The following is a 27,292-nucleotide window of genomic DNA, read 5'->3' on the forward strand; positions in this document are numbered from 1 at the left end:
AGATTCCTGAGCCCCACCCTGGACCAACCATATCAGAAGGTCTGAGGGTGCTCTGGAATCTGTATTATCAACGGGCACCCTGAGTGATTCTGATGCACACATACTGTTGGGAACCACTGCCACGGGCATCTGTCCTGTGTTCTCTACCTCTTTTCCCCTCTCTGCCACTGTCCTAACAACATTCATGCTGACTGGGAGAGAGGAATGGTCAAGCCAAGGGTCCATCCACCTAAATGTCCAGTCCCTTTAGGCTCTAAAAGCTTCCCCTGATGCAAGAGCAAATATGGCTCAGAGACCCATCAGAGCAGAGTATGAAATAGCTGAAAGTCATGCCAGGTAGGTCATGATGGAAATGCCAATGGCTGGAGAGAATGATAAGGGCCTCAAAGATTTTAAGAGCAAGGCTCTCATTTATACCCCTTTGCCAATCGAACTGTCACTCATGTCCCATTCATGTCTTCAGAATGTGCTAATGTCATCAGAAAAGGAAAGCGGGGGTGGGGTGGGGGAAGAAAAAAAGCAAGAAATAAAAGACTCCTTTAGAATGCTCTTAAAAACAATTTTTCAGATGAATTTCAATAACGGTTTAAACAGTTTTCCCATGTGGTACAATGCTGTTCAGTAACGATGGAACGAAGCTCAGTGCAATTTACAATGCTTCACCAGCCAGAGAGAATTTATGAAGAATAGCTTTCAACAGTGAAATATTTATTTTACTAATTATAAGACACTACTCTAAGAATGTATATTTTGGCAAAGAGTGATTAGAGACTTAAAAGACGGACATCAAAGCTTTCAAAATGATGATAATCGGGATATCAATTTCACAGTCATTAAAGAGATTTAGGAGCAATTTGAATTATGAAAAATACTATCTAATTAATAAGCTCTAGATACATATTAGGGAATTGAATTTCACTGAAGTAATTCATTTCCATATATCATGGATGCAAATATTAATAATTAAGCTCAACATAATTATCGGATTAACCGGGGCTATCATATTTCTCAAACAGTTTGTTCAGGAGAAAAGCATAAACTTTGAGGGCAGACAGACTTAGAGCTGAATCTTGGTTTCATGACTTATTATGTGTTCAGCTTTGGGCTGTTCACTTGATCCCTGTAAGCTCAGTTTTCCCATGCGTAAAACGGACGTGACATCTGCTTTACAAGTAAGTATCTGATAGTGTGGCTGCAAAGATAACATATGTGCAGCACCTTTCTAGCTTGACACTGGTATACAGTAGGCATACAACTAATGTTAATTGCCTTCCCTTCTTTGTGGGTTGTCTAAATTAAAAAAAAAAATTGAATTGAAATTTCTAGCATATTCTACAGTAAACCAATATGAAGAGTTATTGGCTTCAATGGACACATTTTTGATAAGAGCTAAGATCAAACTGGATAACCCAACGAAAGATGTTATTATACCTGTTTCTTAGGCACAGGGCTGGAAAGCCCTAACACTTCTCTAGCTAGGGAAGGAGGACCACTGTGTTTTCAGCACTGACAGCGCCAACACGGCTGTAAGTGTTGCTGGCCACTCACTCGTTCCTGGGCGAGCATCCGAAACATCCACCAACGGCCCCGTGGCCTGGGACACCGACTGGTAGTGGACTGTGTGGGTTACCGTCAGTGACTTCTGTTTAGCCGCCTCTCCAAAGTCAGCATCGGTCAGCAGGACTGTCGAACGATCATCTACAAAACAGCAGTAATACAGAAAACCAAACGCTTTTATTCTTCTTTGTTTCCACACCCAATCTTTTTTTTTTTTTTTAAAAACAACAATTAAATGAATCCCTCCTTTTTTCTCCTTAGGTGCTTGTGCTATTGATAATAATAATAATAATGCTTGGTTGTTGTTAGTTGCCATAGTATTGGCCCCCAACTCATGGTGACCCCATCCATAATGAAAGGTAATACCGCCCGGTCTTGCGCCATTCCCACAGATGGTTGTGGATCGGGCCACTGTGTTCCACATGGTTCTCACTGGCTGACTTTTGGAAGTAGATCACAGGACTTTCCTCCCAGTGTGCCTTAGTCTGGAAGCTCCACTGAAACCTGTTCAGCATCATGGCAACACGCAAGCCTCCAATGACAGACGGGTGGTGGCTGTGCATGAGGTGCACTGGCTGGGAATTGATCCTGGGTCTCCCAAATGGATGGGGAGTACTCTACTGTTGAGCCACCAATTCCCTATAATAATAATATTAGTAATAGCAACCTCTTCTAAAGCAATGAAACAACTAAAATACAAGCACTGTATTTAGAATGACCCTAGAACGTTAAAAGTCAAAGATTGTTCTTTCAGCGTTAGCTTTTGAAGTATGAGTTAAAGAGGACAATCTGTAGATCAGGGTCCTTACTTGCCCTTTGGGCTTGGCTTCTTTTGCATTAGGCAAACACTGATTTGGGTCGGGGGGGTGCTTGTTGTTCTATCTAGCTGCCCGTTTAATATCATTTTACATTCAGGTATTTGCCAAAACGTCATGTGAAACATCATTAACAATGCCAGCCTCAGCCAGCCATGGGGCTACCATTTAAAGTGGGTCCCTTTGGCTGCTGAGGGCTCTGTTTGTAGTACCAGAAAAACACCACTGTGGTTCTCTATCAAAAAAAAACAATGTATATATATCTACGTGAATCGCTGTAGAGTCGAGGCTGACTATGGCAGCCCTACACGTACCAGAGTAGAACTGGGCTCCGTATGGTTTTCAATGGCTGATTTCTCTGAAGTAGGTCACTGGGACTTTCTTCCAAGGTGCCTCTGGACGGATTTGAATAGCCACCTTTTTGGTTAGTAGCCAAGTGTTTCACTGTTTGTGCTCTCTACCACGGGGTTGGAATCATAGTAAACTTGGTAAATGTTTGGGGGGAAAACAAGGAGAAAAAGCAGTCTCAGAGTTTACTTGATTCCTCTGTTTTAAAGGATCCGAAGGATGTTCCTTTTCTTCCCACCTGTTTCGAGCCTTAATTACTCTAGAGCATCTTTGAATTGACTTCCCCTACAATGAGTCACTTGCCAGACTGTCCAAGTCCTGGTAGGGTAGACACTTGAAGGTTAGCTAGGGTAGAGCCAGGTTTCTGATGAACTCTGAATATCTTAGTGCTAGGAGAATGAGTCTGTGCTGTGTGGCATTATTTGGTTGCCTCGAGATTTTCATTAATTTGTTGTGATACCGTCACACTTTCTTAAGAGCTTTTTTTTTTTTTAGTCTGAGGCAAACTTTGGTTAGAATATGTGGATTTTTAATAAATTTTCAAGGACTGCAGCTCGTATGAATTTATCAGTCAGCTGGGACCAAGCTATAGTCTGCTGTGACACCAGAACGTTGATGTGAAAAGTCAACATTGCTAGACTCTTGTGCCCAAAAATGGCTCTGAACAGAGTGATCCTTACAAAATCCAATTACTCAGGCTCTGGCAGGAAAGGAAAGCTTCTTTCTTGGCAGAGAAACAGAAGGAGGACTGCCAAGGTGTCTCGTTCAGTCTGCACACGGTGCAGTGCAGGTTGTTGCAAAGGCAGCTCCTGGGCTCACCGCTGGACCCCTCACACAGTGTCGCCTTTCTACAGACAGGTCCCTAGGTGGCGCAAACAGTTTGTGCTCAACTGCTCACCTAAAGGTTTGACCCCATCCAGTGGGGCCACAGAAGAAAGACCTGGTGATCTGCTTTGGGAAGGATTCAGTAAAGATTATAGCCAAGAAAACCCTATGGAACATTTCTCCTCTGTAACACATGGGGTCACCACGAGTCAGGACTGACTTGATGGCAATGGGTTTTCTACAGACACATTTTCTTAACAGTAGGACCTGGCTCAGAGGCCGTCACCTATGTTTGCTTTTTGTTAATAACGTTGATGTGCTTTGTATTCTAATATACTTCCCTGCTGAGAGCATAACAAACTATCTGCAGGGCTGGGTTGCAAACTTTAAATGGGAAATTTCGGGGGCCTGTGTTTTTTTTGTCAGTTTGTGAAGTTAACCATTTATTCTGGCTAGATATTTATGGCACTCAAATATTGGATTCTTCTTGTCAGAGCCCAAGCATTTTCAAGCATCATGTTTCTACTTCCCCAGTAATTAGAAAATGCCATCGATCACCCATCAGGTATCACCAGGAGGTAAACAACCCTTGGTGATAGACGATGCTGCATGGAAGGTGACGTATCTCCCCCAAGGGTCATTATTACGTAGAGAAACAATAGGCAGATCTTTCTCTGGTGTTAACCCAGCAATGACCAGCTCACCACTCAAAGAATCTGTCTAACTCTCTATTTTAATAACTACATGTACAATTATTAACAAGTCTAGTGAGGAATATTTAGCAAAAAAAAAAAAAACTCGTTGTCGAGTCGAGTAGAACTACCTCGTAGAGTTTCCAAGAAGTGGGTGGTGGATTTGAACTGCCAACCTTTTGGTCAGCAGCCGAGCTCTTAACCACTGTGCCACCAGAGCTCCACTTAGCAAATATCATAATGATATTATAAGGCCAAGAAAATTACATTTTGGTTTTTGAACCAATGCTTCAAAGGAGATTTTAGTTCTAATGTCCAATCTATTCAGTTAAATAAAAGAGATCTCAGTTATTTTACTGAAAAGAAAAAAAAAAATCAAAACCAAAATGTGGTACCTTATCTGGACAGGAGCACACTAATATAATGCTTTGTGTTTTAGGAATGAGTAGTGCCTCCTCATACAAGACTGGAAACGTGTTTAACTGAAGTCAGTTGTCTACAGCCACATTGGACTTGACTGGCCTTTCTCTAAGTGCTATTATTCATGGACCAAACTTGAATCTATTGAGGGCTGTCAAAGCCTTATAATTTGAGAGCCATTAGGTCAAGGTCTACCACCCACCTGTCAGTTTGTCATACTGTGGTGGCTTGTATATTGCTGTGATGTATTTCAAATACCAGCAGGATCACCCATGGTGTATAGGTTTCCAGACTAAGACAGACAAAAAGGAAAGGCCTGGCAATCTGCTTCTGAAAATTAGCCAGTGAAAACTGTATAGATCACATCAGAATATTGTCTGATGTAATACTGGAAGGTGAATCTCTGAGGTTGGAAGGCACTGAAAATATACAGCCCACAGCAATGGGCTTGGGCACACCAATGATCGTGAAGATGATGCTGGGCCAGGCACCATTTAGTTCTGTTGTGCCTGGAGTGGCCATGAGTTGGAGCCAGCTGGATGGCAACCGACAGCAATAGGCAAAGACGCCTCTTACCTCTTCTATTTGAACACACTGAGAAACAGTAGGGTTGGGTGGGGCAATGAGTGGGAGACAAAGTAGGCGTGTTGCCAATCTGTCCTGTTACCACTGCCTTCCTGTCAAGAAGTATTTGGGTTTTGTGCCAGGAATTGGACAGTTTTATCCAGGCCACAGGAATGGGTTTCCCTGGGGCCAGAATGCCAGCAAACATCTTCCAAAGCAAACAGTAAGCTAAATTTGAAAAGAGGCAGTCTCAGGGACGGGCCTCAGAGTCTGTTTCCATGGGTACTAGAAAGCCCAGAGGTACTGCTAAGGCAAGGGGTGCTGGGAAGTAGCTGACTGATGTGGAAACAGGTGGCAGTGGTCCCATCACTGGAGGTGGATGGCCTGTTGGGGGGGCAGGTGGGCTCGAAAGGAGGCTGCGGATGGGAATCCTGGTTCTGCTCCTGATGTCTGCAGGACCTTGGCAAATCACAGGACTTCTCTATATTTCAGTTATACAAGTAGTACCTTTATCATATATTGGTTGGAATGGATAAATTAAATAATGCACACAAAGTGCTTATAAACGTATGTGACATTTAGGGAACTCTCAGTCAATGGTAGCTCTCCTCTATATTGCAATGGGAATACAAAGTCTCTAATTCTGGAACAAACAGAATGACATAGGTAGGCAGTGTGGGGTAGTGGAAAGAGACTGCAAAGAGTTAAGCCACAAACCTCTCTGGTTTTCGTTCTACAACTCTGAAATAAGGGAACTGGGTATTTCCCAAAATGTGAATTTCCAAGATGGAGCTTTATGAAACGTGCAGCCTTTCCAGTGTTCTTTGATGGCAGGCATTTTTTCTTTGGAGTGGAACCAATAGCCTCCCAAGGAAGGAGCCAGTGTGGATATCAGAGCTGGGGAACCCCTGTCCCAGGTGTCCTTTGAGATGTATGTAAGTCAATTTCCCTCCACATTTGCTGGTACTCATTCTCCTCCTTACCTGTTCTGTACCTTCTAACTTCTTTGCTCATGTAGTATTTAAGATGTCCCCCTATCTAACATTTCCCACCCTCCAGGGTTTGGGCTGAGAGGGCATTGCTGCAGCAGCTATATTGTGTAAGGCAGCAGACACGGCACCTTACCAATGGTCTCCATTGTGTCTCTCTCTTCAATTAAAAGCTGAGCCCTAGGTATGTCTATATGCATTCTCAGGGTCTGTTGTTGCTTGCTCAAGGTATCCGAGGTCCGGGTATTCTTACTGGAAACAAAAGAAGGGAAGGACATATTAACAAATCCAGTTCTATGTTACATTATGCTAACATGTACTTATTAACCAACTTGGTTTATTCTCTAATTATACAAAATTCAAGGGGTACAGTTATGACTTGTGAGCAACGGATGAGGTGAAGCATATTACATGAGATTTTTCTCCTTCCTACAAATTACATTTATTAATATTAAATGTAATCAAAACAGTCAGAAAGTTTAGAAAATTCAACTTGTCAGTAGAGATTGGTTCTAAGTCTGGCAATTAAGCTTTGGGAAATTTCCCATTTCTTGTGGAAAACTAAACGAAACCAATAAAAAGAGATTTTTAAACCAATGCCATTTGTTAGATACGAGCTGTTTCAAAGAGAGTAAGGGAGAGGGTTTGTGAAGCTCATTGGGTGGGGGCTCAGTGGACAGGAATTTATTGGGTAGGGCTTCCACTAATAGATTCGTATTTATATCCGGTGCCATTTTGTCCTTGTTCCAGCAGCAAATCACAAACCTTGTTAGCTTCCCTGACATTAGTTTCCTTCTCTTAACTGATAGTACACTTTAGAATAGAAGAAAAGCAATTACTATAAGACTTTTATCTCAGAATTTGTGTACCAGAAAATTGCTCTTCCAGCGAGCTCTCTTCTCAGAGCAAATGGAAATCAGTAGTAAAACTGCGTGGTGCAATCATACTCGGTTACAGGCTGCAGTAAAAAAAAAAAATCTCCATGTTGCAGAAAAATTCAAAAAGTCAATCAAGGCCTTAATTAGCAATCCACAGTAGAAGGATGGCTGCTCAGTCTTGACAGAACTGCATGCATTTAGCAGATTTTAAAATAATGTTTACTGAGACCCCCCTAAAGAAGCAGCAGTCGTTCGTGTAACTCGATCAGTGGGTTAATCTATGGCACTCACAAATCCAGCTCAATAATGGTCAAAATCCATTTTCAGAGAGAATTCTGGAGCCTTGTTCCCTCCAGTGATGATTCACCTCCGTGTAAGTTCCTTTTAATAGTGAACAGTAAAGGGGACATCCTTGAAAAATCTCAGATGCTTTCCGTTCCAACCAAGAAATTCACCAGGAATCCCAGGACTCCGCCTCCACAGTTCCTTCCTCATCAGTGAGCCATGTGGCTAGTGGAATGTTAATAATCCAAGGTCAGGTTCATTACAGAACTCCCTTCAACGTTTGCCTGTTGAAGTCCATGTTAATAGTCTGAATATCTTATAATGCTTCTCTCTCCATTTGAGTGCAAACAAAACAGTCCACGAAAAAGACAGTTTCTGAAAGGTGTTAGAATTTCTATTTAGGACTTGATCTTGAACCAGATTTCTTGCCCCACAGATGAGTAACTGGGTTAGCTAGCTAGATTGTGCTAACTATGCAGAGCTCAGATTCAAAGGTTTTGGCCTGAATTATTCACATGGTCTATATATTCTCTCAAATCACTTACTTAGCTAAGTTCTCACTTTGGGGTTAAAAACCAATCACAGAGCAAACAAAGATTCACATTATTGTATTAAAAAAAGAGTATTTTGGTTACTGGGGGCTGCAGTTATATCATGCTTAGAAAAGTTGTATTTCCACAAAAATATACGGGGGACTTCTCTGTGAAAATCAGACAGATCTGTTTAGAAACTTCACCAGGGACCTGAGCTTTGTCCTTGCACCAAAAATAGAAGTGTGAGCCAGTTCCTTCTGCTCGTCATGAATAGTTATGAGGCAGTCAGCGGCTGCTCTATTAAACAGAACAGCTAGGAGCACGAAGCACAGGCTGTACTTAAATAACAATGAGGGGTGTGCAATTGGATTGACACAGGAAGCAAGCTAAATAACTGCTTAAACCGCTGCAACTGGCACAAAGGCTTAGAATGTGATTCAACCTTACAAACAGGGACAATCAAAGCTGGAGGTAAACTCCGATGGCATCTCCACTGAGGACTGCACTGTGCGGAGAGACCCCCAGTGGGAAGGCAAGAAAATGCCCCCTTGACCATGGTCTTGGAGAACATCTAGCTTAATTGGTATAACAGAGTTTATAAAAGAATATGTTCTACAGTCTACTTTGGTGAGTAGCGTCTGGGGTCTTAAAAGCCTGTGAGCGGTCATTGAGGATACTTCACTGGTCTCATCGCTTCTGGAGCAAGGAAGAATAAAGAAAACTAAAGATACAAGGGAAAGATTAGTCCAAAGGACTAATTGACCACATCTACCACAGCCTCCACCTGACTGTGTCCAGTACAACTAGATGGTGCCTGGCTACCACTGCTGATTGCCCTGACAGGAACACAATAGAGGGTCCCAGACAGAGCTGGAGAAAAATGTAGGACAAAATTCTAACTCAAAAAGGAAGACTAGACTTGCTGGCCTGACAGAGACTGGAGAAACCCTGAGAGTATGGACCCTGGACACACTTTTAGCTCAGTAATGAGGTCACTCCTGAGGTTCACCCTTCAACCAAAGATTGAACAGAACCACGGAACAAAACAAGACTAAAGGGGTGTACCCGCCCTGGGGCAGGGACTGGAAGGCAGGAGGGAACAGGAAAGCTGGTAATAGGGAACCCAGGGTTGAGAAGGGAGAGTATTGACATGTCGTGGGGCTGTTACCCAAAGTCGTACAACAATGTGTGTACCACTGTTTGATGAGAAACTAGTTTGTTCTGTAAACCTTCATCTAAAGTTCAATAAAAAAAAGAAAATGCCCCCTAAATCTCGAGATTCAGGGGCTAATTGTTTCTCTACCACCTTTGCACTCGCTGTTTCCTTTGCTTAGAACAAAGGAACTCCCTTGCTCTCCCCCACTGCCCACCTGACTGACTCCTTCTCTTCCTTCTGAACTTGACTCTGATGCCATTTTTTCAATGGACTTAGGTTGGCCATTGTGTTCCCATTGGCTATGGGAACGCCCCACACTTCCTTCTCATTCTCTGCTTTGTCTCCTTAGCACTTAATACTATCTAACACATGGCAATTAGATGGTGGAAGATTATATTTTAATATTAACTAGCTGTATACTGGGAAACCCTGGCAGCATAGTGGTTAAGAGCTACAGCTGCTAACCAAAAGGCTGGCAGTTCAAATCCACCAGATGCTCCTTGGAAACGCTAGGGGCAGTTCTGGTCTGTCCTTTAGGATCGCTATGAGTCTGAATTGGCTTGATGGCAGTGGGTTTTTCAATGGGTAGCATATATTTAATTTTTTATTTATTCTTTCTCTCCCTCCAGAATAGAAGCTCCACAAAAAATATTTTCATCAGTCCTATTCCCTGTATGCCCCGATAACTTAAAACAGTATTTGGCACAAAGTAGGTGCTCAATATATATTTGTTTAAGATTGTTGAACAGATCATGCTATTTGTGCTAGCTGAATGACATGTACCCAAAGGCTTTGCTTTGGGGCAATAATATACTTTCAATTCTAAAATACCTATTAGACCCAACTAAATTGTTTCATTTTCATAATATTTGCTATGATATTTAATAATATGTTGTTTTATGAAGGTTAAGTCTCAACAATTGTAACAATTCATCATTAGAACAGCAGCAAACCTTTAAAAAAAGTTATTCAAAGAAACCTCATTTGCAACCTGCTAAAAAATTCTGAATGTGTTCACTGTGGAAACACAGTTGCATCTTTTATGTGATGTAGCATCACGCTAAATATGCAGCTAACCAAAAAAACTAAACCCGCTGCTGCTGAGTCAATTCCAACTCATAGTGACCCTATAGGACGGAGTAGAATGGCTCCGCGGGGTTTCCAACGAGCTTCTGGTGGATTCAAACCGCTAACCTTTTGGTTAGCAGCTGTAGCTCTTGACCACTACTCCACCAGGATTTCCAATGTGCAGCTACTTAATATTAAAATATAATCTTCCACCATCCATTTGCCATCTGGTTGTCTGATGAAAAAGATGGTCATAGGGAGAGTTGAGAATGGTTTATAGAAGATGGTATTTCCCAGCTCAGCCAATAAATTACTTGCAGTTGCTATAACTGTTTAAAGTCTTAATATTTCCTTAAGGGGTGTGGGAAAAAAAATCTAATGAAAATGTCTGCACAGCCCTACCCGCCCCGTAATACGATACAAAGCATTCTTAAGTGTAACTAACTATAGGGCTGTCAGGAGTATATCTCATTATAATGCTGTGGTGTTTCTTTTTTAATATGTGTATAAAATTATGAACTTCAAAAAAAGCTAAATTAGTTTAAGCTCTCAATCTGAATCTTTCTTTACTTACAACTGGCTCTCTTACTAATTCTAACCCTTGAGTATTAAACACATGTTGGGTTAATGCCTTCAAGCAAGCCACTCCCACTTCTTAGAAGGCTGGTATTTTTTAAAAAAATTATTCTTGCCTAAACATACAAAGAAGGAGCCCTGGTGGGGCAACTGCTAAGAGCTTGGCTGCTAACTGAAAGGCTGGTGGTTCAAACCCACTCAGAGGCTCTACTGCAGAAAGACCTGTTAATCTGCTCCCATAAAGATTATAGCCAGGACACCCCTATGGTACAGTTCGACTCTGTTACATGGGGTTGGTATGAGTCAGAATCAACCCGACAGCACTCAACAACAACAAACATATACAAAGAAAATCCATTTTATCTGGGGGTGGTGGGTGGAGTTTCTGTTCTCTGGGATGATTTGCCTGGGGAAAATGGATGCATGTCTCAAAGCAGGAAGTACAGATGTGGGAGATGGTGCCATGAGGGGGTCACCTGGAGGCTCCTTGTTTTCTGTGTCTGATGTGCAGTTGCATGTGCCAGTCTGGCCCTAGGACAGCTAATCCCCTGAAATACCCAGATGCTTCTTTTTGGAACCTGGTAGGAAACTAAATGTTACATTCTCCCAGATTACAGAATGATAAAGCCAGAAACAATTTTGAATTGGTGTCTAATTTGACTTTCTCACTTTTAGGTGAGGAAAGCTGGACACAGATATAAAATGACTTGTCCAAGGTTGCAAAACTAGCTGGTGGCAGCATTTGTATTAGTACATGGGCTTCAGTTCCTTATTGTCCTCCCTACACCAGCCTGCTTAGTCCTGAGCTTTCCAGAGAAAACGGCAGCAAAGATCAGGGACAGCAATTCGTATCCTTCTCTGTACCAATGGACCATTTGTCTAGACTTCCTGGCCCACATCTGGAAAGCGGCTGACCCTAAACTGACCAGGTAGGTGACATAGTCTTTTGTCGCTTGGCCTGTTAACCTGCCAAATTGAGATTGCACTGACCTTTCATGATTAAAAACATTCCTTTTACTTCTAAATTAATCCTCTAAAAATCCACCTCACAGGGGAACTTGGAAATTCCCTTCATTTTCAATTACTTGCACCCTTTGGAGGAAAACCACCTTAACCATCTTAAACCATCTTAAGTGGTAGTAATTACTAGTTTTAATGTTTCTAATTTCATGTCAGCAACTGACAACTGAGAACATCATTATTAATGCTTCCTTTTATCAACAGGTGGTCTTTCTACCACAGTAATTGCTGTATTAACAAAGAGGATGCTTTCTAATGTCTTCCTCTGCAGCTAATGAGAAGGGGTAGGAATGAATTTTAGGACATCAGAGAAACTAATACCAAATGCTAACTAAATGAACATTGAACATGTTGGAAAACACACACCATGGTTGCAGGACCTTTGGTTGGAGATGATTTTTTTTTTTTCTATTGAGTTTTAAGTGAAATTTACAAATCAAGTCAGTCTCTCATACAAAAACTTATACACATCTTGCTACGTACTACTAGTTGCTTTTCCCCTAATGAGACAGCACACTCGTTCTCTCCACTCTGTATTCCTGGTACCCATTCAGCCAGCTCCTGTCCCCCTCTACCGTTTCATCTTACCTCCAGACAGGAGCTGCCCACATAGTCTCATGTGTCTACGTGACCCAAGAAGCTCACTCCTCACCACTATCATTTTCTATCTTATAGTCCAGACCAATCCCTGTCTGAAGAGTTGGCTTTGGGAATGGTTCCAGTCATGGGCTAACAGAAGGTCTGGGGACCATGACCTCCAGGGTCCTTTTAGTGGAAACAAGATTTATTTGGGAGTGGGTAGAGGAGTGTGGTCCAGCATAGTGGGAGGGAGCAGGTAAAGTGGAGTGAGGGACCAGAAGAATTACACACCTGAACAAAAGCATGGGTTTCAGAAACTCTCTCTGACAGGGTTTTAAACAAGTACATTTTGGCTCAAATTCCTGCTGAGAATTTACATTTCTAACAAGTTTCCAGGTGACGCTAATGCTACTGGTTAGGGATCAATTCTGAGAACCACTAGTAGAGCAGTTGTTCTCAAAATTTATTATACATAAGAGTCACCTGGGAGACAGAACACACATGGTGCCCTAGACAGATGCGTCATGCCACCCCTCAACAGCCAAGACCCAAAAAACTAAGTAAAACAGGCACAAATGTCAATCCTGGAGCCCTAAGCAGCAAAGGAAGGGATAAAGAACTAGATCGAACACCCTATGGAAGAAGAAATTGAATGAAAACAGAGAACAAGGAGAGATAAGGAATAGATGTCCCCAGCCAACTGACGGCACAGCGTTGCCGTCTTGAAACAGCCAGCAGTGACCCCAGACAGGGAGTATAAGAAGGCAACTTCAAAGAGCTCTCAACAGGAGATAGAGCACCTGGTAATAAGAGAAACACACTTTCCACCCTACAACCTTCTGCCCCATACAATACCCCCACCCCTTCCCAATTGGCCATGGCTGCATCACTTGGCTAGGGTGCTGCTGGCCCACCATTACCCCAGGACTGCCCTGCTCCCACCTGCTGGCTCATGCCATTTTTTCCCTTTCCATTATCCCTTTCAGCTGGCCTCATATGGCTCCCCTGCCCCTTCCCAACGGGCCACACCGTGCAGCTTGGCTAGAGAGCTACCGGCCCAATGTTACCCCAGATCCCACCTGACCCCACCCACTGGCTACCTTTTTTTGTTTTCTTTCTCTCTCTTTTCTTTTCTTTCTTCTCCACACTTAGCCCCATATGCGACCCCCCTCTTCTGGTCAGCTCTTGCCATGCCACCATGGCTACCGCATCCCTGGCTCAGGCCCACCACTGTACGGGGCTGCACTATTGCTTCCCTCCTGCCACTTCACAAGCCCCTGAACAGTGGGAAGTGAGACCCTACGACTCCCCATCCAACACCCTCGTCTATCTGGCAAGGGGCTGTGAATGCTCCCATACTGCTGGATCAACATCAGGAGGAAGATAGTGCCTGCCCAGTCCACCCTGATCCACCTCGTCAAACCAGTGTACAGTGAAGTGGGTCACCCTGTCTGCTGCTGCCCTGCCCACCCAGTCAAGGTGGTGAGAGCTGTCATCCCCACAGATAAGCAAGCAGCAAAGCATGCCTGGCCTGCCAGCCCTGACATATTAAAACAAAGAAGCAGGATGAAACAACCAACACACAATCAATAAATAAAGAAAATAATACTTTATTATCTCAGAGACAGCAGATTATATCAAAACATAGAAAAAAGCAAGACAAAATGGGTCCAGAAAATGATTAAAATAAAGTATCAGATGACATTCTCGTAGAAGAAAAGGCAGTGGAATTACTTGATGTGGAATTCAAAAGATTAATAGTTAGCACTCTTCAAGAGATTAGGAAAGCGATCAAGAAAAACACAGACCAAAACAAGGAAAAAGAGACAAAATCATGGAAAACACAGACAAAACCAATGGAAACATAGTCAAAATCAAGGAAAAAAGACAAAGCAAGATAATTCAGGAAAATAATACAAGAACAAAACATAAAAATAAACAAACAATTTAGAAATCATACAAAAATAGCAACTAGAAATCCAAAAGATAAACAACAAAATTTCAGAAATGGACAATTCGATAGAAAGTTTCAATAGCAAATCTGAAACAATGGAAAACAGAATCAATGAGATTGAAGACAAATTCGTGGACGCCACTTTGTTTAAAGAAAAATCAGAGAAAAGAATAAAGAAAACCTAATAATAATGTGGGGTACAATCAAGGGCAAATATTTACACGTGATAGGAGTTCCAGAAAAACGGGGAGGAAGAAAGTAGAAAATAGAGAAAATATTGTTGAAGATTTGCTGGCAAAAAACTTCCCCAAAATCATGAAAGATGCAAAGCTGATCATCTAAGCTGGTCATCCAAGAAGCACAATGAATTCCATATAGACCTCAAAAGAAAGTCTCCAAGACACATCATAATCACACTTGCCAAAACCAAAGGCAAAGAAAGAATCCAGAGATAAGCTCAAGAAAAACGAAATATCACTTACAACGGGGAAACAATATGACTAAACTCTGATTACTCAGCAGAAACTATGCAGGCAAGAAGACAATGGAATAATGTGTAAAACCTTGAAAGAAAAAAAGAAAAACTGCCAACCAAGAGTAATATATCCTGTAAAACTCTCTCTCAAATACGATGGCAAAATTAGGACATTCTAGATAAACAGAAATTAAAGGAATTTGTAAAAACCAAACCAAACGTAGCAGAAATATTAGAGGGAGTCCTTTGGTTAGAAAATCAACAACATCAGACAACAATTGGACTGCAGGACACAGGACAGCATCAGCCAGATGCCAACCTAGGTAAAGAACTCTCAGTAATAAGACAAAGCTAAAAGACTTAAAACCGGGAAGTAGAGATGTCAATTTGTAAATGACGACAATGACAAAACAATAAAAGGGGGAACAAACAGTATAGGTATAAAACTTTCAAATGGAGAGGAAGCCAAGGCCATACCAAGTAATGAAAGACTGGCTCAAACTGAAGAAGATGAAGGTACATTTCAAAGTAACCACAAAGAAAGTTAACAAACCTCCTCATCAGAATAAAAAAAGAAAAACATAAAGTCTCAGTAAACACGAAGTCTATAATAATGAAAGAAAAGAAAAGAAAACCCACAAACAAAAGAAACTCAGCATTGGAAAGTAAGAGGAATAAAGAAACCGCCAGCACCATTTACACACACACACACACACACACACACAAAAAGCACAACCATATAACAGCAATAAACTCAGACCCATTGATATTCACACTGAATGTAAATGGCTTAAATGCACCTATAAAGAGACAGAGAGTGGCAGAATGGATAAAAATGCATGACCCATCAATATGCTGTCTACAAGAGATACATGTTAGACACAAAGACATAAATATATTAAAAATAGAAGGATGGAAAAAATATATCAAGGAAATTTAACTAAGGAAGGGAGCAGTGGCAATATTAATATCAGATAATATAGACTTTAAAACAAAATCCACCAGAAAAGATAAGGAAGAATATTATATAATAATTAAAGGGATAATCCCCCAACAAAACAATCTTAACAAGTATCTATGCACCCAATGACAGTGCTTCAAAATACATAAAACAAACTCTAACAGGAATAGACAGTTCCACAATAGACACACCACTCTCGGTAAAGGGCAGGGCATCTAGGAAAAAACTCAACAAAGATACGAAAGATCTAAAGGTCAAAATCAACCAGTTGGACCTCACAGACGTATATAGAATGCTCCACCCAACTCATCAAAGTATACATTCTTTTCCAATGCACATGGAACATTCTCCACAATAGACCACCTTTTAGGGCACGAAGCAACCCTCAGTAAGATCCAAAACATCAAAATAATACAAAGCATCCTCTCTGATCACAACATGATAAAAGTAGAAATCAATAACAGGAAGAGTGAGGAAGAAAAATCAAATACATCGAAACTGAATAACACCTTGACTAAAAACAAATGGATAATAGAAGAAATCAAAGAGGGAATAAAAAACTTCCTGTAATTAAATAAGAATGAAAACACATCATACCAAAACCTTTGGGACACAGCAAAGGCAATGCTCAGAGGTCAATTTATAGCAATAAATGCACACATCAAAAAAAGAAGAATGGGTTAAAATCAAAACCTTAGCCCTATAACTCAAACAAATAGAGAACAGTAAAAGAAGCCCACGGGTGCCAGAAGAAAGGAAATATTAGAGATCAGAGCAGAGATAAATGAAATAGCGAACAGAAAAACAATAGAATCAACAAGACCAAAAGCTCATTCTTTGAAAAGATCAACAAAATCAACAAACCATTGGTCAAACTGACAACAGAAAAACAGGAAAGGAGGCGAATAACCCAAAAAAGAAATGAGATGAGGAACATTACAAAAGACCCAACTGAAATAAAAAGGATCCTAACAGAACACTACGAACAATTGTACTCCAGTAAATTTGAGAACCTAGAGGAAATGGACAAACTTCTAGAGCCATGCTACCTACCTAAACTAACACAAACTGAGATAGAAAATCTGAACAGACTCATAAAAAGAGAAGAGATTGAAGAGGTGATTAAAAAAAAAAAAAAAAAACTCCGAACAAAATAAAACACTGGCGCATAAAACTTCACTGGATAATTCTACCAAACTTTCAGAGAAGAGCTCACAACTGCACTGATCAAATTATTTTAGAGTATAGAAAAGGAAGGAATACTCCCGAATTCATTCTATGAAGCCAGCCTAATCCTGATACCAAAGCCAGGCAAAAACACCACAAAAAAGAAAAAGAAATTTACAGACCAATATCTCTCATGAATATAGATGTGAAAATTCTCAACAATTCTAGTCAATAAAATTCAGCATCATATCAAAAAATAATAATAATACACCATGACCAAGTGGGATTCATACCAGTTATGCAAGGATGGTTCAACATTAGAAAATCAATCAGCGTAATCTGTCACATAAATAGAACAAATGAAAAGAATCACATGATCATGTCAAGCAATGTAGAATGAATGTTTGATAAAGTCCAACACCCATTCCTGATAAAAACTCTCAATAAAATTGGAATAGAAGGGAGTGGAGCTCTTAACCACTGCACCACCAGGGTTCCTTTATTTAACATTGTGCTTGAAGTCATAGCTAGGGCAATAATGTGAAAAAAGAAATAAAGGGCATCCAAATTGGAAAAGAAGAAGTAAAACTATCCCTATTTACAGATGATACGATCCTATACATAAAGAACTCCAAAGATTCCCAAGAAAACTACTGGAACTAATAGAAAGAGTCAGCAGAGTAGCAGGATCAAGATCAACATACAAGAATCAGTTGGATTCCTATGCACCAACAAACAGAACTTTGAAAAGGAAATCAGGAAGACAATACCATTTACAATAGCACTTAAAAAGATAAAATATGTAGGAATAAATGTAACCAAGGACATAAAAGACCTATACAAAGAAAACTACAAACACTATAGCAAGAAACCAAAAAGACCTACATAAATGAAAAAACATACCATGGTCATGGATAAAAAAAAAAAAAAAAGGAAAACCAAACCTGTTGCCATTGAGTTGATTCCAACTCATAGTGACCATATAGGACAGAGTAGAACCGCCCCAGAGAGTTTCCAAGGAGCACCCGGTAGATTCGAACTGCTGACCTTTTGATTAGCAGCCATAGCTCTTAACCACTACACCATCAGGGTTTCCTGCTCCTGGACAGGAAGACTCAAAATTGTGAAAATGTCAATCGTACCCAAATTGATTTATAGATACAATGCAAATACCAAATACCAACAGCATTCTTTAATGAGATGGAAAAACTGATCACCAACTTTATATGGAAAGGAAAGAGGCCCTGGATAAGCAAAGCATTATTGAAGAAAAAAGAATAAAGTAGGAGGCCTCAAACTAAGTGATTTCAGAACCTACTATACAAACCATGGTAGTCAAAAGAAGCTGGTACTGAAATGTCAGACACATAGACCAATGGAACAGAATCCAGAACCCAGATGTAAATCCATTAGGTCAGCTAATCTTTGACAAAGGACCAAAGCCCGTTAAATGGGGAAAATACAGTCTTTTTAATGATGCTGGCATAGCTGGATATCCATTTTATAAATTTTATAAAAATGAAACAGGACCCATACTCACACCATACACAAAAACTAACTCAAAATGGATCAAAGACCTAAATACAAAACCTAAAATGATAAAGATCATGGGAGAATGAATAGGGACAATGCCAGGGGCCCAAACACATGCCAGAAATACAGTACAAACCATAGCTAACAATACACAAACACCAGAAGATAAACTAGATAACTACGAGCTCCTAAAAATTGAACACTTATGCTCTTCAAAAGACTTTACCAAAAGGGTTAAAAGAGAACCTACAGGCTGGGAAAAAAATTTTGGCTACAACATATCCAACAAGGGTCTAATCTCTAAAATCTACAAAATGCTGTGACACTTCAACAGCAAAAAGACAAATAATCAAATATAAAAATGGGCAAAGGTTTTGAACAGACACTTCACTGAAGAAGACATTCCAGTGGCAAATAGACACGTGAGGCTCACTACCATTAGCCATTCGAGGAATGTAAATAAACACTACAATGAGATACCATCTCACCCTGACATTATTGGCACTAATTAAAAACAATAACAAACAAACAAACAAAAAAACCCCAAAATAACAAATGTTGGAGAGGTTGCTGGGAGACTGTAACTCTTAGGCACTGCTGGTGGGAATGTAAAATGGAACAACCACTATGGAAAATGATATGGCACCTCCTTAAGATGCTAGAAATAGAAATATCATATGATCCAGCAATCCCACTCCTAGAAATATATCTTAGAGAAACAAGAGCCATCACGCAAATAGACATATGCACACTCATGTTCACTGCAGCATTGTTTACAGCAGCAAAAAGATGGAAACAATCTAAGTACTCACCAACAGATGAATGGATAACCAAATTATGGTACATACACACACAATGGAATTCTACACAATAATAAAGAACAATGAAGCCATGAAACATCTCACAATACAGATGAACCTGGAGGGCATTAGGTTGAGTGAAATAAGTTAGTCGCGAAAGGCAAATATTTCACTGGACCACTATTACAAAAACCCAAGAAAAGGTTCACACACAGATGAAACAATCTTTGATGGTTACGAGGAAAAGGAGGGGTGAAAAAGGGAAATTACTAATTAAATAGTAGACAGATTTAAATTTGGGGAAGGGAAGGACAGCACACAGTATAGGGGAAGGCAGCACAACTTGACCAAGGCAAAGTCATAGAAGCTTCCTAGGCACATCCAAACACCTCGAGACAGAGAGTTACTGAGGTTGAGGGGCTGGGGCCATGGTCTCAGCAGGGATATCTAGGTCAGTTAGCATAACACAGCTCATAAAGAAAATGGGTTCTACATCCTACTTTGGTGATAGTGTCTGGGGTCTTAAAAGCTTGTTAGCGGCTGTCTGAGATACATCTATTGGTCCCATCGTGTTCGGAGCAAAGGAGAATGAAGAAATCCAAAGACACAAGGAAAACATTAGTCCAAAGGGCTAACGGATCGCATGAAGCAGAGCCTCCACCAGCGTGAGCCCAGAATACCTAGATGGTACCTGGCTACCACCACTGGCGAGACCCACTATACAGAGTCTTGGACAGAGGAAGAGAAAAATTTAGAATAAAATTCAAATTTATAAAAAAAAAAAAAAGACCAGACTCACTGGTCTGAGGGAGGCTGGAGGAAACTCTGAGACTATGGCCCCTGGACTCCCTGCTTACTCAGAACTGAAGCTACTCCCGAAGTCCACCTTTCAGTCAAAGGTTAGACAGGCCTATAGCACAGGTGAGGAACGTACTTCTAAGTTCAATCAAACATATGGGACCAAAAGGGTAACTCCTGCCCAAAGGTAAGACAAGAAGGGAGGAAGGACAGGAAAACTGGACAAATGGACATGGGGACCTGAGGTGGAAAGGGGGAGAGTGCTGACACATTGCGGGGGATTTCAACCAATGTCACAAAACAATTTGTGTATAAATTTTTGAATGAAAAACTAACTTGTGCTATAAAATTTCACCTAAAACACAATAAAATTTTTTAAGAAATAAATCATCTGGGGATCTTATTGATATGTAGATTCTGATTCGGTATAACAGAGGTGGAGACGTAAATTCTCAGCAAGGGTCTGAACTGGAGTGAACCGGTTTGAAGCCTTGCTCTTTGAGGCTTGCAGGAGCCAGGGTGGGGGTACAAATTAGCGAAGTGGGCTAGGGGTGGGGACGGGGTGATGGGGAGAGGGCTGCTGTGGTGAGCAAAAGTCATGCCCAGTTTAAAGGAAACACTGCACTAGATCCAGGGAACCATTACCACCTACATCGTGCCCAGATGGACATTTTCTAGAAAAGCGAGAAAGCCCACATTTTATGAGAAATCTCCTAATTTTTAGATAGCACTCACTAAGTCATATTTTTTGTCTGCATTAGAAAATTGACTTTATTAGGTAGGTCAGTTATTACAAATAGAGGGATCTGGCTTATTTGTTTTTCTAGATGTTTTATCAGAACATTTACTCAACACAATTGCACATGTGTTCAGATGTCTCCTTACATGGGATGACAAAAATGCCCAAGTCCTTGCTGAGCCAACAAGGCATTTCATGTAAAGTTTCATAATCTTCTTATGTAAGTTTCAGCTGGCATGATTCGATACCCATTATGAAAGGGATTTTTTGCAGCCATTTGGATTTCTTTGCCTTGCCTCTGAGCTCCAGAATTTTACTTCCAGCTGTCTATTTGACACTTCCCCTGGATGCCTAAAAAGTATCCCAAATTCAACATGGCCAAAACAGGTGTTTTCACTGCCATAGGCAAGCCCCTTCCAAGGGAAAAAAAGAGAAGTCCAGACCACGCTTCTGTCTTCTGAATCTTAGCAAATAGCACCAAGGTTCATCTACTTGTTCACTCCAAATATTCCAGAGTTATTCCTGATTCCTCAGCATCCCTTACCTATGATTTAAATTGCTATAAAACACAGTATAGCCAAACAAACAGGTTTTGGGGGCAATAGCGCCCAATGTAACCCTGGTGGCATAGTGGTTAAGTGCTACGGCTGCTAACCAAAAGGTCGGCGGTTTGAATTCACCAGGCACTCCTTGAAAACACTATAGTGCAGTTCTACTGTCCGATAGGATCGCTATGAGTTGGAATTGACTTGATGGCAATAAGTTTGGTTTTTGATCTTCTAAGATGCTGGAGGTATGGGACATGAGCTCTTTGTGAATAATAAAAAAGTACTAATTCTATATACAAAGATGGATGAGGAAGTAAAGTCAACTTTGGGTAGAGTGGGGGTAGGGAGAGGCCTTAAAAAAAGCAGGGGGGGGGGGTAGGCAGAGGCCTTAGACCCATCCTTTTCCTTTCCCGCACTAAAAAAAAAAACAAAAAACAAAGTTGCCGTCAGTCGATTCTGACTCACAGTGACTCTACGGGACAGAGTAGAACTGCCCCACAGGGTTTCCAAGGAGCGTCTGGTAGGTCTGAACTGCTGGCCTTTGGGTTAGCAGCTGTAGTTCTTAACCACTATGCCACCAGGGTTGCCTCTCCCGTAGTAGTCTCCTAAAATGACAACATTAGGTTCACCAGTAGGGTCCCTAACACTTTCCTTACCTGTTTTCTAGTGTCTGATTTCTTTTTTCATTTTTTAGTTAGTATATACAAAAGGCTTAAAATGGAAATACCTGGGTGATACAATCTATCAATCCATACATAAGTGACTAATATCAGAGTCTTTTGGCACTTATCAAGGGAGAAGGTGGATAAAACTGAATATTTGAAGGAGGGGGACTGGGTGGGAGATGAAATTTCGGGGTGTTGAAGGAATGTGCCCTTCTTCTCATACATTTGCTATCACAAACCCCATGGATACTTAAAACTCTGAAGGACACCATTTTGTCTTTTACAGTTGTGAACATTCACTTTCTTATTCAACAACGTTGATTTGCTCATCTAACTACTCAGCAATTATTGATTGAGCCACTGCAGTGCTGGGTATTCCCAAGACAGTGATAAAATACGTAGACTGTGGTCTCCAGGACCTGAAGGGAATAGACAATTGCAGTAAGGGTCAGCAAGTGCTCAGGGCAGGTGGATGCGCAAGGTGCCTTGGGAGCTGAGGGAAAGGGGAGTCTTTCTGGGGTAGCCATAGTGCCTCTATCTTGTGCCACTGCCTTTAACAGCACAGTGTATAACACATTTATTTATTTATGTGCTTTTCTTTTAACTTGACTAGCTCTATTAGGAAAAAGGCTCCATTGCAAAGATAGTATATTTGTTGTTAGCTGCCACTGAGTCAGCCCTTGACTCATGGTAATCCCATGCACGATGAGATTGGGCCATTGTTAACCATAGCATTTTCATTGGTTGATTTTCAGAAGTGGATCACCAGGCCTTTCTACCTAGTGCCATCTTAGTCTGGAAACTCCAGTGATTCCTGTTCAGCATCTTATCAACACCCTGCCATGACATGCATCAGGGTGGTTGCACATGAAGTGCATTGGGCTGGGAATCGAACCTGAGTCTCCAGCATGGGAGGCGAGAATTCTACCCAACTCGATTATGAAGAAAGCTCGATCTTATAGATGGTGTTTGGTTGGAAGTGAAATCAAAGCTACTTACCTGTAATGTGCCTCTTTGTTCTTAGATTAATAGGAAATGTTCTATTGGGTGAGTCCAGTCTATAAGCAAACTACATATGACATGTATAAAAGTATCTTATTAGAAACCTATATATCCAATAAAGGATGACATGGATGTTTTGGTATATAGAATGGAAATTACATGCCAAAAGAAAATGTGTTATCACTTTCAGACCGTCATCATTAAAAAAGAAAACATCAAAGCAAGCTTGACCTTGTTCTTTTAAACATGATAACAAGAATGCTAGGTCTTGTTCTTACCTCATGAGCATTTCGGCCAAACTCTTTGCATCTGGGGAAAGAAAGTTAATATTAGTACCTGACAAACAACTCATTGACATTCACTTAGGCACCAGTAACACATATTTTAAGGTGTCAGATGACACTAGCCATTTTTAAATGTAATTGTATACCCAGATCACTACTAAAGACCTTGAACTTTATGGATTCCTTATTTCCTCGCGGAGTCTTTCTTATATCTTTTTTTTTTTAATTACAAGGAAATGTCATAGTCATCCTGAGGCCATAAAAATACTCAGAAATCTACTAAAGGTTTTATTACAACCTATTTATTTTCAAAGGAGCCTAGTGTCACAGCGGTTAGTCTGCTAACCAAAAGGTTGGCAGTTTGAACCCACCAGGGGATCCGTGGAGAGAGATGTGTCAGTCTTCTTCCATAAAGATTACAGCCTTGGAAACCCTATGGAGCAGTTCTGTTCTGCCTTATAGGATCACTATAAGTTGGAATCAACTCCATGGCAATGGGTGTGGTTATTTATTTTCAATCACTTCACACACATGTGAAAACTAGGCAATGAATAAGGAAGACTGAAGGATTGATGCCTTTGAATTACGGTGTTGGCGAAGAGTATTGAATATACTATGGGCTGCTAGAATAACATACAAGTCTGTCTCGGAAGACGTACAGCCAGAACGCTCCTTAGAAGCGAGGATGGTGAGAGTTTGTCTCACGTATTTTGGACATATTATCAGGAGGGACTGGTCCCTGGAAAAGAACATTGTCCTTGGTAAAGTACAGGGTCAGCAAAACAGAGAAAAACCTTCGATGAGATGGATTAACAACAGAGGCTGCAAAATAGGCTCAAACATAGCAACAATTGTGAGGATGATGCAGGACTGGACAGTTTCCTTCTGCTGTACTTGGGGTCACTAGAAGCTGGAACTGACTTGATAGCACCTAACAACAACATAACAACATTTATCTGTCACATCTAGGAAACCCAATTTTATTTTCAGTAGCCAGAAAATTAACGTTTTGAAAGTAACTCATTTACAGGGTACAAATCCCACTCTTTTTTGTTACCAAAATATCAGAATTAAAAAACTTATGACATGGTAGTTCATTCAAAAAAGGCATTATTATAGAGCTATGAGTTCCCTAGGCAGGGTTCAGTGATAAATGGCGTATCGCTGTGTCTTGACACATAGCTGTCTATTTCAAACACATAAAACTTTTCTTTATTTTTCTCTCAGAGGACATTGTTAACCAAGATCTGGTTACCCCTCGTGATAAAAGAAATACTGCCTAAAAATGACATAGAAAAGAAAAATTCTTTCTTTGGTAGCATTGCATTGAAATTCTCATTTTCCTTAAAATATAATTTATTCTGTTCAAACATTTTGTCCTGGCAAAACGAACATTTTCCTTCTTAGAACACAAAAAGCTTTTATCTTTCTTCTTTCATTTCTCTCTTAAAAGTCTTGATGTTAAGCACAGTGTTTAATAAATAGAACTTTCTGGAAATTGACTCAAATGACGTTGTGATTAGCTCTAAGAGGGGGAAAAAGAACATACCTAGGAGCATTTCATTGCATTATTTTGGGGCTGACACTTAAATGAAATCACTTTCGTGTTGGCGAACACTGTGGTATTTCTGAGGTACGTGAACAGCCACAATGATAACCACACGGTGAGCAGTCACCACCATGAATCAAAGCCCAGACCTTCAAGTGAACCATGCTAGTCTCCCTTCATAACCTCGAAGTGGGGCTCCGATTTTGTGTACAGATGGAGTCAGTCTGGGAAATGAAACAGGTCCCATTCAATCCACCCACATGGCAGAGCAAAGAAAGCAAAACAGTATTTAATTTCCTAGTTTATGTCTTTATATTCATCCGCAAAGACAAAGTAAATATTTATGATGAGTTTCTTCTCCTCCTGAATGATTTAACACTTAAAAAGTAAATATAAATATTAAATGCCGGAAGTTCTTTAGCTCCATGTAACAGCTGAGCACTGGCTAGCACAATGCTCTAATAAGGAGGGAAAAAAAAAGCCAAGGAGCGAACATTTTACTTGAGTTCACATTTTCAGAGTGACTCATACTCAACCGTTTTCAGGATCCACCTGGTTCCTTTGCTTTGTGCATCACCGTTATTCATTTTCTTTTCTTGTAGTCAATCATCATAGCTCAGCTGTCACTGTTTTCTACCCTGTGATCCTTTGGGACAATGTACCAAGTCATTGCAGTGTCCAGAAAGGGAGAACAGAACTCCCCTCAAACGCTGACATGTTCTAACTGCACGTTCTTTGGTCTATGATTAGCGGGTATTTTCCTTAGGCCACATCGTTCCACAGGCTCAGGAGCCATGATCGTTTTGGTCAAATCTTCCCACACTTACTACCAGATAGCAGATCCCTTCTCTTTCTGTCTCGGCAGTCTAAGAAGAAATAGAGCCAGAATGCTTTTTAGAAGCGAGGATGGCAAGATTTTGTCTTGCTCATTCTGGACATGGCATCAGGAAAGACCAATCGCTAGAAAAGGACACTATGTTTGATAACATAAAGGATCAACAAAACGAGGGAAACCCTCAATGAGATGCACCCACACAATAGCTGCAACAATGGGCTCAAACATACCAACAATTGTGAGAATGGCACAGGACCAGGCAATGTTTTATTCTATTACATGTAAGTTCACCATGAGTTGGAGGTGACCAAATGTCAACCAACAACAACATAATAATGAAACCTTCTGGAACCACCTGCAAACCATTCAAATTGTTCTGCCTAGCTGCCATCTACTTCTCTGGGCCTCAGTTTTCTCTCCTTCAGGTTAAATTTTCTAATTTTCTCAACCGTTCCTCTTGTGGCACAATTTCTTGATAATTCCCTACTTGGAACTTTTGACTTTGATAAACCTGTGATTTCTTATTGTCCTCTGTTAAATGAGGGTGCCGAGCAGAGAAACTTGTAATTTTTGGATATTCTCTTTCCTATATACCAGTGAGAACACAGCACTCATTACAACTGTCACAAATGAATTTTTATAGCTTATATAGGAGACTCAACAATGATCTCGATTTAATTTTATCTCCTTGGCTACAGCCTTTAGAAATCCCTTAATGTTTGGAATCTTTCTCCTGATATACTAGATTTCCCACCTGGATTGGTGCCATCTCGAAAATCGGGTCAGCTTGCCAATGTTTCCAGCTACAGCTTGGTACTCCCTCACTTATCAATCAGCCCTGTCAAAAAGCAAATATGGTGTGTCCTGGTCTCCAGTGATTCCTATCATTTCCTCATTGCTCACAAACCATCTATTCTATAACCTGAATTTAGGTTTTTTTCAGTCCATAATTTCTAGAATCTATTGTTTTTGAAAACGGGGACAGTGTATGACTATTTGCTAACGCCTTCAGTTTGTCCTGGAAACCCTGGTGGCATAGTGGTTAAGTGCTACGGCTGCTAACCAAAGGGTCGGCAGTTCGAGCCCTCCAGGAGCTCCTTGGAAACTCTGTGGGGCAGTTCTACTCCATACTATAGGGTCGCTACGAGTCAGAATTGACTCGATGGCACTGGGTTTGGTTTGGTTTTTTGGTTTTAGTTTGTCCTTGATTGTGCAAAGATCACCCACAAAAGTCTTAGGATTATAGCTAGAAAAATTTTGTTCAGAATCCTCCAATGTTACCCTTTAGGGTCTACAGTGAGACTGGAACTCCAGGTTATTTTACCTAATTTTTCCAGTGGGAAAAAATCTTGCCCTTGCTTGGATTTCCACAGCATTTATTTGAGCCTGCATTAGGCTGTTACTTGTAACTTGTGTAATGTTGTTGTTAGGCACCATTGAGTTGGTTCTAATGCAAGAACTTAGCAGCCAAAAGAAGTTGAGAGGACAGTAGCTTGAAAATATGCAAGCTAGAAAAAATAACATAGCAACGATTGTAAGGATGGTGCAGGACTGGGCAGTGTTTCGTTCTGTTGTGCATAGAGTCGCTATGAGTCGGAACTGACTCGACGACACCTAACAACAACAGCAAAAATGTAAGTATATATTTATATTTAATATAGGGAATGCCTATAAACT

The 27,292-nt window shown here is 40.7% G+C and overlaps 1 protein-coding gene across 1 annotated transcript in view; it reads right to left on the reverse strand.

Moving 5' to 3' along the window:
• Positions 1-27,292, reverse strand: part of DSCAM (DS cell adhesion molecule) — a 1,038,663-nt gene that overhangs the window by 38,380 nt on the left and 972,991 nt on the right. The window contains exons 28-30 of the mRNA XM_049874902.1: positions 23,226-23,256; positions 6,347-6,462; positions 1,549-1,698 (exon numbers count right to left, since the gene is read on the reverse strand). Coding sequence (XP_049730859.1) covers positions 1,549-1,698; positions 6,347-6,462; positions 23,226-23,256 — 297 coding nt within the window. The remainder of the gene's footprint in view (positions 1-1,548; positions 1,699-6,346; positions 6,463-23,225; positions 23,257-27,292) is intronic.

Source organism: Elephas maximus, chromosome 2 (assembly GCF_024166365.1).
Source record: "Elephas maximus indicus isolate mEleMax1 chromosome 2, mEleMax1 primary haplotype, whole genome shotgun sequence".
Classification (NCBI taxonomy): domain Eukaryota; kingdom Metazoa; phylum Chordata; class Mammalia; order Proboscidea; family Elephantidae; genus Elephas; species Elephas maximus.